A 16,861-nucleotide genomic window follows, 5' to 3' on the forward strand; every position below is an offset into this window, starting at 1 on the left:
AGATTACTTTAAGGCTGCCCATTGAAGTTTTGTTAGCTACCTGTAAGGTTTATATACCAATTTCCTCCAATTTACAGTATTGATTGTATGGGAAAAATTGAATTGTTTTGGAACACATGCCTGACATGCAGTGGTGACTTACTGTAGTTTGAAAGTGCAGTGCAAATGTAAGGAAAATTGTAAAAAAATGTCTGTGAAGATAGTTGAGAGGAAAGGTGGTGCTTGAATGTATTGGTGCTGTGATAAAGAGTGGTGGATTGAGGTGGTTTGGGCATATTGAGAGGATGGAAGATAACAATTGGGTGTGGAAGGAGGGAGCTGTGAATGTCAAGACTATGGTTGTGAGAAGCCGATCAATAAAGACCTAGGACGAGGTCATAGTATGTGACCTCAGGGATAAGGAACTGAACCGGGAGGTTACCAGAGATCAAGCAGTGTGGAGAGCTGTCATTAGGTGACCAAGGCCAACGCATGCAAGCATGTTGGAACCTTTGTAAGTAAAACAGATTATATGATGGTTGGATCTGTGAGGCGGCTTCTGTTAGGTGAAGTCAGGGTTTCAAGAGCTTGAATAGTGTGTGAATGATTGACTCATTTCACTTGGCATTCTGTTGATAGTTCATAATCTTTTGTGTTTTTCCCTAACTTATTGAACCCCTCCCTTGCTGCCAGCGTCAAATGACATTTTACCATAGCGTGGCCACCAGCGTCAGTGCAGCACGACTTGTAGAGAACTGCAAAAATTTTTGGGAAGTGAACGAATGTCCCGTACATCTTGAGACCGACCTACGCTATACTCCCACACACCCCACCTGATAGTTTAGTACCTGCTGCCGTGATGATTGGGCATCTGATTTTCGCTCGTGGCCATGCCTAGACACACACAGCTACACCCATTATCTAGATCCAGACTGAAAATATCTTTCTCCTCCCTTGTGACACACACACAACCACCCTGTTCATCATCATCATCATCATCATCATCCGGACCTCCTCTCCCACCCTAGGGCAGGGTGAGGAGTAGCAATGTCCAGACAGCCCAAATTTGCCCAGTCCAGTGGGCCATGCTTCCATTCACTCACCATTCAAGCCCCCGGAATCCTGTCTCTGTCTGATACACCAAAAACATTCACCACATTCTGTAGCTTCACATACAGTAAATGTATTCAGGTTTGTTGTATTGGTTTGGATCATTTGATGCAAGGTGACATGCAGAAAACTGCAATAATTTTTGGGAAATGAACAAATGTCTCCGATGTCTTGACACTGACCTTCACTGCACTCCCACACACCTCATCTTTCAGTTCAGTGCCTGCTGCCATGATGAGTGGACGTCCGATTTCACTCGTGGCCTTGCCTAAACACACATAACAACATCCGTTATTTCTACTCGGACAGAAAATATAATCTTTCTTCTCCCTTGCGACACACACACAACCACCCTGTTTATGATTATAAGTAAATACAGGCATAAACGAAAAAGACATGAAAATATTAGGATTTTTTTTTTTTTTTTTCTCAGTACTTGCTCAGGGTTGTTGTACTGGTTTGTATCATTTGACATATTTTTTGCCATGCACTAGCACTACAACAATGTTTGCTGTGCTCACATGATGTTTTGGTGGGTGGAAAGGCCTCCCTTCTCTTCCCGCTAGTCATCTAATGCGAAGTGCAAATCACAGGTCATCTCGCATTTCAATCCTCACTGTTCAACCTGTACACACATGGGATTACCTTTATCTTGTTTAGGTCTAAAAATGTAATCTCTTGCCTCCCTTTTCTCACAAACTCCACCCCCCAGACTACAAAAAGAAGTCGATTCTATCATAAACACAATCAACCCTGAAAAATGCTAAATAAATTCATAATAATTTTTTTAAAACTGAAACTTTACACATTATGTACTGATAAACTTTGAAATACACATATCTAGTCATTTCACACCATTTCACCACCACTGACTTTTTATTTTGAAAAAAAAAAAAAAAAAAGTCATGTTTCATTTTGGCAGTACCTAGGTGTGACTGATATCATCTGTGTAAATTTCCACACATTCCCCGCTTCATTTCGCAGCACAGGATGGGTCTAGGAAGCTCAGAATTGCTGTGCGAGATGTGTCTGATATATCTCTTCAGTTGGTAAGAAAAAAAATTAATTTCAAAACTTGAAAAATCGGCTCCCTGCATGGCCAGAGGGTCCTGACAAATTCCCCACGGTTGGCAACAGAAGGGTTAATTGACCTTACCAGTAACCTCATCCTGTTCTTAGGTAGGGAGAAAAGGTAAGGATGATGATGATGGTGATGGTGATGATGATGGCTTTACTCTTGCTAAACCCAGACAGTTTTATTTTCTTGAGACTTGTCAAACTGGAGGGGTAAGATGTAGCCTCCAGTTACAGGATACCTCCCCTAAGTTGAATGAAATTGACTAATAGTTACAAGAATGTAATTGAAAGTATGTTATTGTTTTGAAGGGGTTAACCCCTTTGATCTATATCTGCCGTTGAAAGGTATTCCCTTCTGTACTCTGACAAATTTTTAAGTATGGTATATTCTTACTGCCATTTTTTCGTTTATTTCATCGTTATCTTGTATTGTGCTGAAGAAGCTCACTGTTATGCAGTGACACTGAAATTCTATTGTAACTCTGTTGCCCAGTTATTCAGTGACTTCGTGTCCAACACGTTTCTTTAATACTGGTAATTACCTTTCATACTGTAGATACTCAGAATATTCAGTAAAAAAAAAATACAGGTATACCCTGGTGTAACGATGCAGTTGGTTAACCCATCCCATTCGGGTTTTGTGTATACATGTCCTCCTGGGGTCGTCAGGGTGACACGTATACATGATCTAGTGTTTTGCGGCATTGTTTGAATATTCTGGGGGTTAATTCCACCACATGCAGCCACTGGCAACCCTCCTGCACACATCTGAGTCATGCTTCAGTTACCTGTGAACCTCCGAAATGGATAGACCTACCCAAAAGGTTTTCCCTGTGTCCGGAGCCTTGGCTGAGCGCCCACAGCCCCGAACGTCAACACCAGTGAAGTCCAAAGGCCAGAAAAGAAAAGTCCTTAGTAATAGTGCTATAGGGAGAGAACTCGAGGTGACATCATTGCCAATTGTGAGTGGAGAAAGTAACTCTTCCTCTCGGGAAAGCGACTGCTATAATTAGTGTCGATATTTATTCATCGTTCGAGGAGGGTGGAGGATGTGACTCCTCCACTGTGCGCCCATCATTTCCCCCTGTGCATTCATCTGCTATTTCCGGTGATGGGAGTGGTTCAGAGGGTATTGACGATCCCAGAGAGTGGGGCTATTGGCACGGATGAGGAGATGGAAGAGGAGGTATGGAGTGGAGAAAGGGAGGAGGGAGGAGGAAACGTGGTGCGTTGAGCCTCACGCCACCTCTCTGTCTATTTACATGAATAATGGAACCAGAAAGTTTGTTTCATGATGAATGAGTCTTTTTTGTGTGTGTGTGTGTTTGTTATGATGAAAAGTACAAATCACAGGAAAAAAAATTATAGTGGAAAATGTAGTGGAGTGGAGAAAGGGAGGAGGGAGGAGGAAACGCGGTGCCTCGCGCCACTGCTCTGTCTATTTACTTGAATAATGGAAGCAGAAAGTTTGTTTCATGATGGAATCAGTGCCTTATTTTTTATTGATTTTTTTTTTGTTTATTATGATGGAAAAGTCTAAATCACAGGAAAAAAAATTCTGTTATAGTGAAAATACAGTATTTTTTATTATGGACAGTACATGAATAACTATTTTGTTCACAATACTTCTTTTTACATTTTATGTAGTAGTTATAGTAGTAGTGGTAGTATTTGTAGTAGTAGTAGCTGTAGTACTAGTAGTGGTAGTTGTAGTAGCTGTAGTACTAGTAGTGGTAGTTGTAGTAGTAGTAGTAGTAGTGGTTGTAGTAATGGTAGTAGTAGTGGTTGTTGTAATAGTAGTGGTAGTTGTAGTAGTAATAATAGTAGTATTTGTAGTGGTTGTAATACCCAGGCTTCTAGTCGCGCAGCAGTGCTAGAATCAAGCAACAGTGCAAGCCAAATGTACATTTCATGTGTGTGTGTTTGTGTGTCTGTAAGGTGGTGTGGTGGTGAGGCTAGCAGGCAGCCTGTCTCAAGGTCATTGTTATGGTTACCGTGGATTACCAACCTCCCAGCAGCAAGTATGTCCGATTATGGAAAATTTTTCACGTAAGTAGTGTTTGTGGTGGATTTTGGTCTTCTGGAAGTGTTATCAAAGTGTTATTATTGTGGAGGGCTAGTCTTAGCCTTAGTTGTGTCACCGAACCTCTGCCACGCATATGGGCACCAGCAAAAGAACAACAAAAATTGCCCCCTTTCCCTACTCACTCACACTCTCTACATGCACCATGGACCATCTGATGCAATCAGCTTGATGTTGAAGGATTGGTGAGTATTATGACACATTGTTTTTTATTTTTGGTTAAATATTAACCTAAAGACTTTTGCAACTGTAGTTGCAAAAGTCTTTTCCAAAATCTTGTTGAACAGAATGGAGCCAGTAATAGATAAAATTTTAAGAGAAGAACAAGCGGAATTTAGAAAGGGTCGAGGTTGTAATGATCAGATTTTTATTGTAAGGCATCTAATGCAACAAGCTAATGAGATGAAAATGCCACTTAGTACATGTATGTGTTTTGTGGATTTTGAAAAGGCATTTGACGGTGTTTCACGTGGAGCTATGTTGATAATTATGAGATTCTGTGGTATACCAGAAAAGCTTGTAAATATTATTAGAAGCCTGCATGAAGGTACTTTTTGTAAGGTAATGGTGGGTGGTTCTTTGAATGATCCATTTGAAGTTAGGTCAGGAGTGATTCAAGGAGGAGTTCTTTCACTATTGCTGTTTGTTTTGGTTATGTTATGAGAAAGATTGTAAGGAGAACAGGTGCAGGAATTAACTGGAAAGTAAGTAAGAAGCTGATGGATTTGGACAATGCTGATGATATTGTACTGATTTGTGGAAGTATTTACGAGATGCAAAGAGTGCATGATTGTCTGGTGAAGGAAGAAGAAAAAGTGGGATTGGTAATAAATTGTGGAAAGACTGAAATTATTAATGTGAACGTGGAGAACCAAATCGATTGTGTAATTGGGAATAGTGTGGTGAAGAATGTAGAAAATTTTAAATATCTGGGAACGATTGTATCATCTAACAGATCATTAAACAGTGAAATTGAGGAGAGGATTAGACTGGCTTGGCGAGCTGTTGGACTGTTGAAATGTGTTTAGAATAATAATGTGCTTTTGGTGCATACTAAAGTAATAATTTACAAGTCTGTGGTTAGACCAATTTTAATTTATTGTATCATCTAACAGATCATTAAACAGTGAAATTGAGGAGAGGATTAGACTGGCTTGGCGAGCTGTTGGTCTGTTGAAATGTGTTTAGAATAATAATGTGCTTTTGGTGCATACTAAAGTAATAATTTACAAGTCTGTGGTTAGACCAATTTTAATTTATGGCCATGAGTCATGGTACAGTACAACTGCAACAGATCAGAAAGTATTAGGATTTGAGAATACTGTAAAATACTGAGAAGAATTCTTAGGGTAAAGTGGCAAGACAGAGTTACAAATGAAAGAGTAAGGAATATTACGAGAATGGAACCAGTTGATGAATATGTGAGACTGTCTCGCTGGAAGTGGCTGGGGCATGTATATAGAAAAGAAGGCAGTTTAATACAGGATGTGCCAGAGTGGACTGCTAGAGGAAGAAGAGGTGGAGGTAGGCCGAGGGAAACCTGGTTAAGGACAGTGAAAAGAGAAGCTGGAGAGGATTGTTGGTGGGACCTGCTGGAGATGGCAAGAAACAAATATTGGTGGAGAGAGTTTGTCGAGGCCCTATGCATCCCGTGGGGTGCCACAGGAAATGACTGACTGATTAACCGAGGTATGACGGTTTAAAAATAGACAATTTTCACGATTTTCTCAGGAATGCCCGGCTGTGGGAAGGGTTCACGGGAATATGTGCCGAACGGGATGGGTTAAGTAAAAACCCATCATTAGGTGGAGTATTGTATCTTGGGGTAGATTTAATGTGTAAGGTATAGGGATGCATTTTTGAGCCTTGGTTTTCCCCCCCAAACAAGTCCTAAACCCACCCAAGTGAGTCCAAAAACATGTTGAAATCCAATCTTAATGGCTAAACAGCTGTAAAAGAAGCTAACCTAAGCCTAACACTAGTAAATAACTCACTAAAACCAACAAATAAAATCTAAAAATCGTTAAATATAAGTCTGGAAAAAATCAAACTTAGTAAACTGTATCCCAAAATGACAATGTTCATCCCACCTACTGCTAAAACACATTAATCTTAGTATAAAAACAGTTTATAAATCAACCTAAACACAGAACTTTAGTAAAAAATATCATCAAAATCTGCAAAAAAAAAAAAATAAATAAAACCCATTGTTATACTGGGGTTTGTATGTCTACCCCCATCGTTAAGCCGGGCCATTGCATCTAAGGGTATCATATATCAAAGTATACTTGTAGTTTAGCATGGAAAATTTATGTTAGTACAGTTTGCTTCCACAGCTGTGCTTTTTTTTTTTTTTTTTTTTTTTTTTTTTTTTTTAAATAAATGGGAGGGGTCAGTTATTCTGGGAAGTTGGGAGGTGCCACATCCAGTGAGAACACGCATTGGCCAGGACAGGTGACTTCACTGTCAGTCTCTGTGTGCTCACCAGTGTGTGCTAACAACATAGTAGGTTGTTGGATGGTACCTTTTATTTGTTTGTGTGTGTGTGTGTGTGTGTGTGTGTGTGTGTGTGAATGAGGAGAGCAAGAGGGTGGAAGTAGTGAATGTGTTCAAGAGTGTGAGATATGCCATGATGGCATTATTTGAAACATAGATGAAAAAGTGTGAAGTGGAGGAGTGGGAGTATGTGAAATGTGTAAGGTCGAGCATGATTGGGCGAGGAAGATGCAAGGAGGGAGTTGCTTTGTTGATGAATGAAATGTGGCAGAGTGGAATGAGAGATTACAAGTATATCAGCTCGAGATGTATGTATGTCATGTTCAAGTTTGAGAAGGTGAAAGTGGCAGTGACTGTAGGTATGCACCATGTGATGACAGGAGTGAGACAAAGAACGACAAGTTTGGGGATTAACTGGTTGAAGTAGTAGGAGAATTGCCCCAGGAGTTATAAAGTGTTTGTAATGGGTGATATGAAGGGGAGAGTAGGCACTGGTCCTGTGAAAGTTTTTTTTTTCATTCATCATCTAATCCAGTGTTGCCCCATGAGAAGGATAGGAGCCCGGGGCTAGGCAGGTTGGTCCATAATGGGTAGTTATGGAGTACCAGGAGAAAATGATAATGGAAAGCAACTGAAGGACATGTGTCAGGAAAGGAGGTTTTGCATATGTAATTCTTACTTCAAACATAAAGATGCACATTAATATACTTGGTACAGAGGGAATGGAGATTATGTTGAAATGATCTTGCTTGATCATGTGCTAGTAGAGAAATTTATGCTGGGAATGGTTGCTGATATGAGGGGAGTGAGAGGATGATGAGGAGGTATGTCAGATCATATGATTGTGGTATGTAAGATCAAACTGAGAGGAGTGGGGTGGACCAAGAAAGAGAAAGAAGCAGTCAGGCAGAGAGACTGAAAGTTGAGAAGTTGAGGATCAAAGAAATGGCAGATGAATACAGGGCCAAAGGGGAGTAGGGGAGTAGTTGGAGTCAGTGAATTGGAGCGAAATGGACCTGGACAACTTGTGGAATGCATATAGGGATTGCTTAGTTAGAAATGCTAAGGCACCCTGTGGTGTGGCAAGAGTAACGTCAAAGAAGAAAGGTATGGCATGGTGGGATGAACAAGTTAAGAGAGCAGTGGAGGAAAAGAGGAAGAAGTGGCTAGAGTGGATACAGGACAGGAGTTCAGTATAAATAGAACAGAATTCATGTACTGTATGGTATATTGAAAGCAAGAAACATGTAAAAAGATTAGTGAAGAGGAAAAAGAAGGAGGTATATGAAAATCTAGGAAGAAAAATGAATGCAAATTACTCTGGAAATATTAAGCAGTTCTGGAAAGAGGTGCGGAAGTGTCGGAGTGACAGTGGAATGAAATGTGAAAGTGTGAAGGATGAACCTGGTAGATTATTAATCCGTGGGGATGAAGTAAGGACCCAATGGAAAGAATATTTTGAAAGTCTGATGAATGAGAATGGAGAGAGCAGAGTGACTGTAAACATGATTGGTTTTTGGGATGCACGGAGAAGGAATGCAATGCCAGGGAACATGACACTCACAGAAGTGAAGAACGATGTGAAACGGCTTACAAATGGGAAAGCAGCTGGTGTTGATTAGCTGTATGCAGAGATGATTATGTTTAGTGGAGAGAGTGGAAAGAAGTGCTTGTTAGAGATATGGAAGAAGGCTTGGATGAGTGAAACTTTGTCAGTAGTGTAGAAAAAGCTGTGATTTTACCCCTGTACTGAAATAAAGGTGAGCGAAATAGGTGGAAGAATTATGGTGGCACAAATCTATTGAGTGTTGTAGGGAAAGTATATGGAAAGATTATTATAGAGAAGGTAACAGAGATATCAGAAGGCCTAGTGAGTGACAAACCTGCTTGCTTTAGGAGTGGCAGTGGATGTGTGGATCAGATATTTGCAGTGAGACAGATAATGGAGATGGCTTGTCAGAAGGACTGTAAGGTTTTTATGGCATTTGTGGTTCTAGAAAAAGCATATGACAAAGTAGACAGAGAAGGATTGTGGAAGGTTCTGCGCATGTACAGTGTAGAGGGTAAGCTGCCAGGTGCCATGAAGAGCTTTTATGATGGTAGTGAGGCATGCATAAGGGTAAATGGGCATCTAAGTGAATGGCTCATGATGATTGTGGGGATGCTACAAAGTTGTGTGATGTCTCCATGGTTGTTCATTATACAGTGTATATGGATGGGGTGAGAGAAGTAAAAACATGAGTAATGGAGAGAAGGATGGCATTGGTAGTGAATGGTGATGGATGGAATATCTCAAATTTGATGTATGTGAATGATGCAGCACTACTTGCAAATGCTGGACAAGAGCTTGGCAGACTAGTGCAGAGTTTTGTAGATTCTGTGAGCATCGTGACTTGAGAGTAAATGTAGAAAAGAGTAAAGTAATGGTTTTTGAGAGAGAAGGTGACTTCCATTGTGATGTTACAGTGAATGGAGAGAGACTGAAACTGATGAGAGAGTTCAGAAACCTGGGTACAGTGATAGAAAAGAGAGGAAAATGTGCAAAAGAAGTGGAAAGTAGATTGATACAAGGAAGGAAATTAGCTGGTGTGCCATGAAGGCCTTGATAAGAAACATAGGCTTGAGTGTTGCAGCTGCATGAGGCATACTTGAATGAGTGTTAGTGCCAACTTTAACCCCTCCGTGGCCAAAGGCCTGGAATTTTCAGTGCATGCCAGGCCGACATTGGGGCCATTTTTTGAAGTTTCGAAAATTGATTTTTTTTCTTGCCATATTGAAGAAAAAGTTCAGATGCACCTAACAGTGCAAATCCCAGCTTCCAAGACACATTTTGTGGCTTGCAATGGAGCTTGGAAGTTGCAGAAATATCGGCAACTGATATCCGCCGCCCAGGGGTGCTGCCGCAATGCAACTGGGCAGTTGTTGTTATTTTTTTTTTACCTCCCAAAACAATGTGAATGGTGCTGAAATGTTGTGCATATATGAGGTATGATGATATCGAATGATTTCAGTAATCTGTTTGGAATGGCTGGAAAAAAAAAGTTATGAATACTTTTTCACCTTTTTGATATAAAATATGTTTATGGTAGTTTTGAGTTATTTTTTATGTTATCGTTGTGCTCATGCATGGAAAAGGGAGTGAAAGAGTTGAATTTTCGGTCCTAAATGAGAAAATTGAACATCTTCCAAGGCTAGACAACGTCACGGGAGAATAAAGTGGAGGGTCAGATCCGATTAGTAATACGGAAGTTGAGTCGCAACTTCGAGCTCCCACACCATGAGCATGGCTAAAAATAGAATCGTAATGCAGTTTCAGACCTAAGAATAAGTCTAATTATTACGAATACAGATCTATCTATCTATCTATTCCAGACACCTCAATCCCGTTTGGGGTGGCCACAAACAAATCGCCTTCATGTCACCCTGTCCCCCCTCCATTTCACTTCCCTGCTTCCAACTCACACCCCACTCTCTCATATACCTCTCCACCCCATCCCTCCATCTCATCCTCGGCCTCCCTCTCCCTCCTCCCCCCTCCACCTCACTCACATACACTCTCTTCGTCAGTCTTTCACCCTCCATCCTCACCACATGGCCAAACCACCTCAGTGTGTTTCTCATAATGCTTCCTATCACATCCACATCCACACCACAACGCTCCTTTATATCCTCATTTGTCAGCCTGTCTCTCCATGTGACTCCACAGGCTCCTCTTAAATAACTCATTTCCACTGCTCTCACTCTTGACTTGTGTCTTTCCAACAACGTCCAAGCTTCACTTCTATACGTTAGAGTTGGTATCACAATACTGTCATGTAGTAACTTTTTCACTTCCATGCTCACTTCCCTGTTTCTTATCACTGCTTTCGAAGAACCAGCAACCTTTCTTCCCTGCTGTACCATTTCAAGCACTTCACCCTCCAAACCTCCATCCTTACTCATCACACTACCCAAGTACTTAAACGTACTCACATTTTCCAATTCCTCACCATCCAACCTCGCTGTACATTCACTGACTTCACCTCTCTCAAAGACCATCACTTTACTCTTCCCTACATTCACCTTTAGATTCCATTTCTTACACACTCTCCCAAACTCATCCACCAAGCCTTGCAGTTCCCCTTCGTCTTCACTCAACAACACAGTATCATCTGCAAACAACAGTACAGGGAGTTTCCAAACACTATACTCTCTCACCAGGGCCACTCCAACATCCACTACCCTACCTTGTACCTCTTTTATTACTCCATCCATGTACAGATTGAACAACCATGGAGACATGACACATCCCTGTTTCAACCCAACCTTCAAAGAGAAAAATTCACCTAGTTCACCATCCACACGCACTGTAGCCTTAGCACCATCATACATACTCTTCACAGCATTCAACAACTTCCCATCTACTCCATATATTCTTAATACTTTCCACAATCCTTGTCTATCCACCCTGTCATATGCTTTCTCCAAATCCATGAAAGCCGCATACAACTTCTTTCCCTTCTCTAGAAACTTTTCCACTAAAGATCTAAGAATGAATATCTGATCTACACAACCTCTTCCCTTCGTAAAGCCTCTCTGTTCTTCTCCAAGTAATTTCTCTGTTCTTTCTCTGACTCTGTCAATAAGTATCCCCTATGATTACCACACATTTCTTTTTCCCCTTTTCCCTTGTACAAGGGAATAATTATACCTGACTTCCAATCCTCCGGGACTCTACCTTCCTCCCAGGCCAATCTACACATCTTCCACATCCATTCTACTACTATCTCTCCCCCATGCTTCAGCGTTTCACCACACACTCCATCAATTCCTGGGGCTTTCCCCAATTTAACTTTCTTCATTGCTTCCACAACTTCTGTCCTATTGATTTCTTCCTGTCTTCTCACCTCCCTCCTTCTCCCAGCCATTCCCCAGCCACTTATACTCGCATTACTTCCATCCTGTATGTTCAGCAATTCCTTAAAGTGTTCTCTCCATCATGAATACAGATGCAAAGCAGAAATAAATGCGTTTTCAGACGGGGGAAAACATATTTTTTCCGTATTAAATTGTTCATCTTACTCTATCATTTTACGTTCATCTTTCTCATTTTACCTTCTTAATTTTGCAACATATATTGCTCTCTCGTAAACAGGGTGGTTGTGTGTGTTTTGCAAGGGAGGAAAAAGATTCTATTTTCTGTCTGGGTCTGGGTCTAGATAATGGGTGTAACTATGTGTTTTTAGGCATGGCCACGACCGAAAAAATCGTACATCCATTCGTCACGACAGCAGGTGGTGAACTGACAGATGATATGTGAGAGGGTGAAGTCAAGGTCAGTATCATGTCCCTGATTTTTGTTCACTTCCTGAAGGTTTTCAGTTTTCTACAAGTTGCACTGCATCTAATGATCCAAACCATTACAGCAAACCTGAGCAAATAGGTAAAGATACCAAGACAAAATATGTACTTTTCACTTATTATCATGTCTTTTTTGTATGTGCCTGTATTACTTCATGATCGTAAATAGGTGGTTGAGTGTGTTTTGTAAGAGAGGACAAAGATGATGTGTTCTGCCTGGGTCGAGATAATGTAGTTGTGCTTGTTTAGGCATGGCCAGGAGCGAAAAAATTGAAAATCCACTTATCACAGCAGCATGCTTTGAACTGTTTGATGAGGTGTATGGGAGTTTAGTGTAGGTCAGTGTGAAGACGTTCAGAACGTTTGTTCATTTCCCCAAAATTTTTGCAGTTTTTTATAGGCCGCGTTCAAACGACGCCGGCGGCCATTTATCGGCTAAATGTCATTTGACACCAGCGGCCACGGAGGGGTTAACATATGGTTGTGAGACTATGGTGTGGCATGAAAATGAAAAGTCAAGAATAGAAGCAGTGGAGATGAGACTGTTGAGGAATGTATGTGAAGTAAAGAGAGTGGATAGATTACGGAATAGTGTGATTTGTGGAAGATGTGGAGTGAGGAAGTGTGTGGACACCAGAATCAAAGAGAGTGTAGTGAAATGGTATGGTCTTGTGGTGTGAATGAATGACAAAAGAGTAATGAAAAAGATATCTCTTGAAGGAAGGAGCAGGCGAGGTAGGCCAAGAAGAAAGTGGAGAGATATGATGGATGAGTGTGTGAGGAAGAGGGGTATGGAAGTTGATGAGGCTAAGGGACTGACAAGAGATTGAGCTGACTGGATTAATTTTGTGCAGAGAAGTGCATAACCAGGGATTTGGCACCTCTTTTTAATGTGCCAGGGTTTGGATTGACTCGATAAAAATACATATGAAACTACAGTATGTGTTGAAACCATTTGGCCTATCAGGTGGTGCCAGGATTCCGTGGGCTTGAATGATGAGTGAGTGGAAGCGTTGCCCATGGAAATGGGCAAACTTTGGCCGTGTTGACGTTGCTACTCCTCACCCCACTCTAGGGAGGGAAAGGAGGTCTGGATGACGATGATGATGGCTATCTATCTCTGGCTGTCTATAGTCTGATGCCATAATCCTGTAATGGATGGCCATTTGACTTGGAGTTGGTTGTTTTACTGGGAGGGGCACTGACCCTCCACCAACCCAGTTGTTGACACGTAGGGAACATGTATGAGTTGGTTATATTGCTACCACACAGTGCTGTAAATTGTTCACTGGCTTACAGGAAACCTTTAAGCTTGTAACTCAATGTAAAGCCACCTGAAAAGGTGTGTGCACTGTCAAATGAGTTTATGCTTCATCTCAGGAGAAATGCATTGTAGTGAAGGACTTAACAGCATAAAAGAAATCACCTGACATCAGTGTCTGATATAATATTTGTTTACAGTTTACAGCCAGTGGACTGATAATCTTGGAGCGTAACTACCTGGATGTGTACCCATATGACCGGTGGAGTGATAAGGTGATGCCACGTTATGAGCAGGGTCAGACCTTCACTCCGACCACCTTGGAGATGGTCGATGGACAGACCGCCCCACCTTCGCTGCTCACTGAGGCAGATCTTATTGCACTGATGGAGAAGCATGGCATTGGTGTGTATTATCAGTCTTTATTTCCTCCTCCTCCTGAAAAGAGAAAAAGAAAGCACGAAAGTTGCAAGAAGAGTGGTTTATCATGGGAGGGGGGATTGTTCGGTTGGGACAGACCTGTTCATTTAGGACAGACTACAGTGATCATTAAGTACTGATAGGTGTCCTTCCATTATCTAGAAAATATTTATCAGAATAAGTAGACATACAGAAAGTATGTGAACATTACAGTACTTCCAAATTTCTGAGGGAGTATTTTATGGTAATCAGTTTAGTAAAGAATGAAGATGTCTGCAGATTTAAGTATACTGAAATGTCTTTGTTGAGATGTGTGTGTGTGTGTGTGTGTGTGTGTGTGTGTGTGTGTGTGTGTGTGTGTGAGAGAGAGAGAGGGGGGGGGGAAGATGCATATTCAAAGGATAAAAGGTTGGGTATAGAGTGTTAGTGAGATATGCACATGGGTGTAAGTTAAGGTGGTTTGGCCATGAGGAAAGACTGTGAGAGGAACTTGGTTAAAAACTCTCCAGATCTGAAAATGGAATGAAGAATCCATATCGGCAGACCATGGAAAACTTAGGATAAAGTCTTGAAAAGAGACACCAGGGATAGGAGACTTAATTGTAATGCTACAGGAAACCATGCAGCTTGGAAAACACCTTCACAACTGAAACAGAACAACACTTTGAAACATTAAACAGTACACCCATCACGAACAGCAACACTGCTGTGTGCACTTTCAATACAATTATTCAAAATGCAGACAAAAGACACATACCTAGAGGTAACAGAAAGAAACACAATCCCAACTTCATACCAGAAATTCAAGGCCTCATCAGTCAATGCGACACATTGCAACACTCCCCAGCACCCCATACACAAGGCACCATACAACAAATACAAGTACTGAACACTCAAGTAAACAGTAAAGTATCAGAGCAGCAGACACTAAATTAGAATAATTATCTCCAGACACTTGATAACAAAACGAACGCCAGCAGCAGCATTACACAGTGACATGCTGCCATCACAACAACAGACACCATGCCCTCAGACAAACAACAAGTGAACACTCTCATCAGTCACTTTTCACACGTCAGTCATCTAAACCCACATTGCGACGACTGATGTGTCATCCAACATAAGAGACAGTTCCCCACAGAGCCAGACTTTGCACCCTTCACCTACAACCAGACGAAGCACATCATTAGCAACCTTCGGCACTCATCTGCCTGTGACACAAACAGCATAAGCAACATACACCTTAAACATCTTGGACCACAAGGCATACAAGCACTCACCAACATATCAGAGTACAGCTACTCATATAACATGATACCCATCTGGAAGCATGATACAGTAAACTTCTGATAATCCGGCATCCAATGGTTTGGAAAGCTCGATGGTTCAGAATTTTCAGTCCAGGGTCATTTTTAGCTTTTGGGGGTTAAAAAATCTATAAAAATCAAGAAAAAATAGAAAAATATCAAAAGATAGCCGAAAGCGGTGCGCCGAACTATCCAATTCCGCACCTCAGACAGCCTGTATCTGCACTACGCTACAAAGGAAAGGAAAGAAAACTATCATTTTTAATTATTATAATTTATTATTATTTTTTGGGGTGTGTTTTGAACACTATCAGACTACCTGTCTGATAGTCCAGAAAGTCTGATAATCCGGAAGGTCCGTGGGCTACTGCAATCCGGATTAAAGGACTTTTACTGTACTGTCATCACTATCCCCAAACCCAACAAAGACCCCAGATTGCCTTCCTCACAGTGCCCCATCACACTCCTCTGCACCCCCCCCAAAGTCACTGAATGACTAGTAACACAATTATACTGATATTACGCTACAAAGACCTAGCAGCCACGCCCACATTCTGTGGAAGCTGGTGATTGTTTCATATCAAGCGTTCGAGTGGCTACCCATGTAATCATACTGAATGTGTTCTCAGTTTGTAATTAGGCCTGTACTTCTCTTCAGTAATGTTAATAATCAAGAAAATAAACTTAAAAATAATATTAAGGAATTAGCATTTCACAGAGGATGCTAAAAAAGTTAAATATGTGTCATAAACTGTCGAAGTCAAGGATACAATTCGTTTTCGAATGAAACCTATTCACTCTTGCTTTTTTTTTTTTTTTTTTTGTATCAAACATAAATTTACTACAAACAAATGACACCAAACATAGAGTACAATAGTCAGTGAAGTACAGTGTGTATAGTCTGGTTATATCCCAAATCATTATATAATTGATAAATTTCAATATTATTTTATAGCCATCCTAGGGGAGGTAAAATGCTGAGGGAAACAGCCAGTCACTTGGCGAGAAATTAAACGTATCACCAGCCAGCTGATCTCATCTTGCAGCTGTCAAGTGTCAGAACCTTATAAATTTCCATAATTTCTTTTATTACCCAGTTACATACTGAATATTGCAGTACCAATAAGTCTATATTGTACTTTAAACTGCATGGTAGCTTATAATTATGAAGGCCTTATAATTAATGGTTATGTAAGTGAAAGGGTGTGGAAGTACCAACAGTGAGCATGTATGTACAGTACTTGGCTGCAGTGATACACCCTTCTCATCATGGAGAGAGAGAGACTAGGGAGAACAGTAAGGTGGTGAGTAGGGAAAGTAAGTTGCCTGTTTAATTTCACGATACAGTGCTTACAAATATATTTTTAATATGAGCAGCAGAAAACAGAGGAATTAGTAGGAGAAGAACAGGGAGGTTTTAGGAAGGGAAGAGGTTGTGTAGATCAGATATTCATTCTTAGATCTTTAGTGGAAAAGTTTCTAGAGAAGGGAAAGAAGTTGTATGCGGCTTTCATGGATTTGGAGAAAGCATATGACAGGGTGGATAGACAAGGATTGTGGAAAGTATTAAGAATATATGGAGTAGATGGGAAGTTGTTGAATGCTGTAAAGAGTATGTATGATGGTGCTAAGGCTACAGTGCATGTGAATGGTGAACTAAGTGAATTTTTCTCTTTGAAGGTTGGGTTGAAACAGGGATGTGTCATGTCTCCATGGTTGTTCAATCTGTACATGGATGGAGTAATAAAAGAGGTACAAGGTAGGGTAGTGGATGTTGGAGTGGCCCTG

General features: G+C 40.9%; 1 protein-coding gene across 1 annotated transcript in view; it reads left to right on the forward strand.

Annotated features, from left to right (window-relative positions):
- Top3alpha (topoisomerase 3-alpha) overlaps positions 1 to 16,861 on the forward strand; it is an 84,890-nt gene that overhangs the window by 26,360 nt on the left and 41,669 nt on the right. Inside the window, exon 9 of the mRNA XM_080275556.1 lies at positions 13,547 to 13,751. Within this exon, the coding sequence (XP_080131682.1) occupies positions 13,547 to 13,751 (205 nt within the window). The remainder of the gene's footprint in view (positions 1 to 13,546; positions 13,752 to 16,861) is intronic.

This window comes from Coenobita brevimanus, chromosome 62 (assembly GCF_032717465.1).
Source record: "Coenobita brevimanus isolate Jiangsu-jjx chromosome 62, ASM3271746v2, whole genome shotgun sequence".
Classification (NCBI taxonomy): Eukaryota; Metazoa; Arthropoda; class Malacostraca; order Decapoda; family Coenobitidae; genus Coenobita; species Coenobita brevimanus.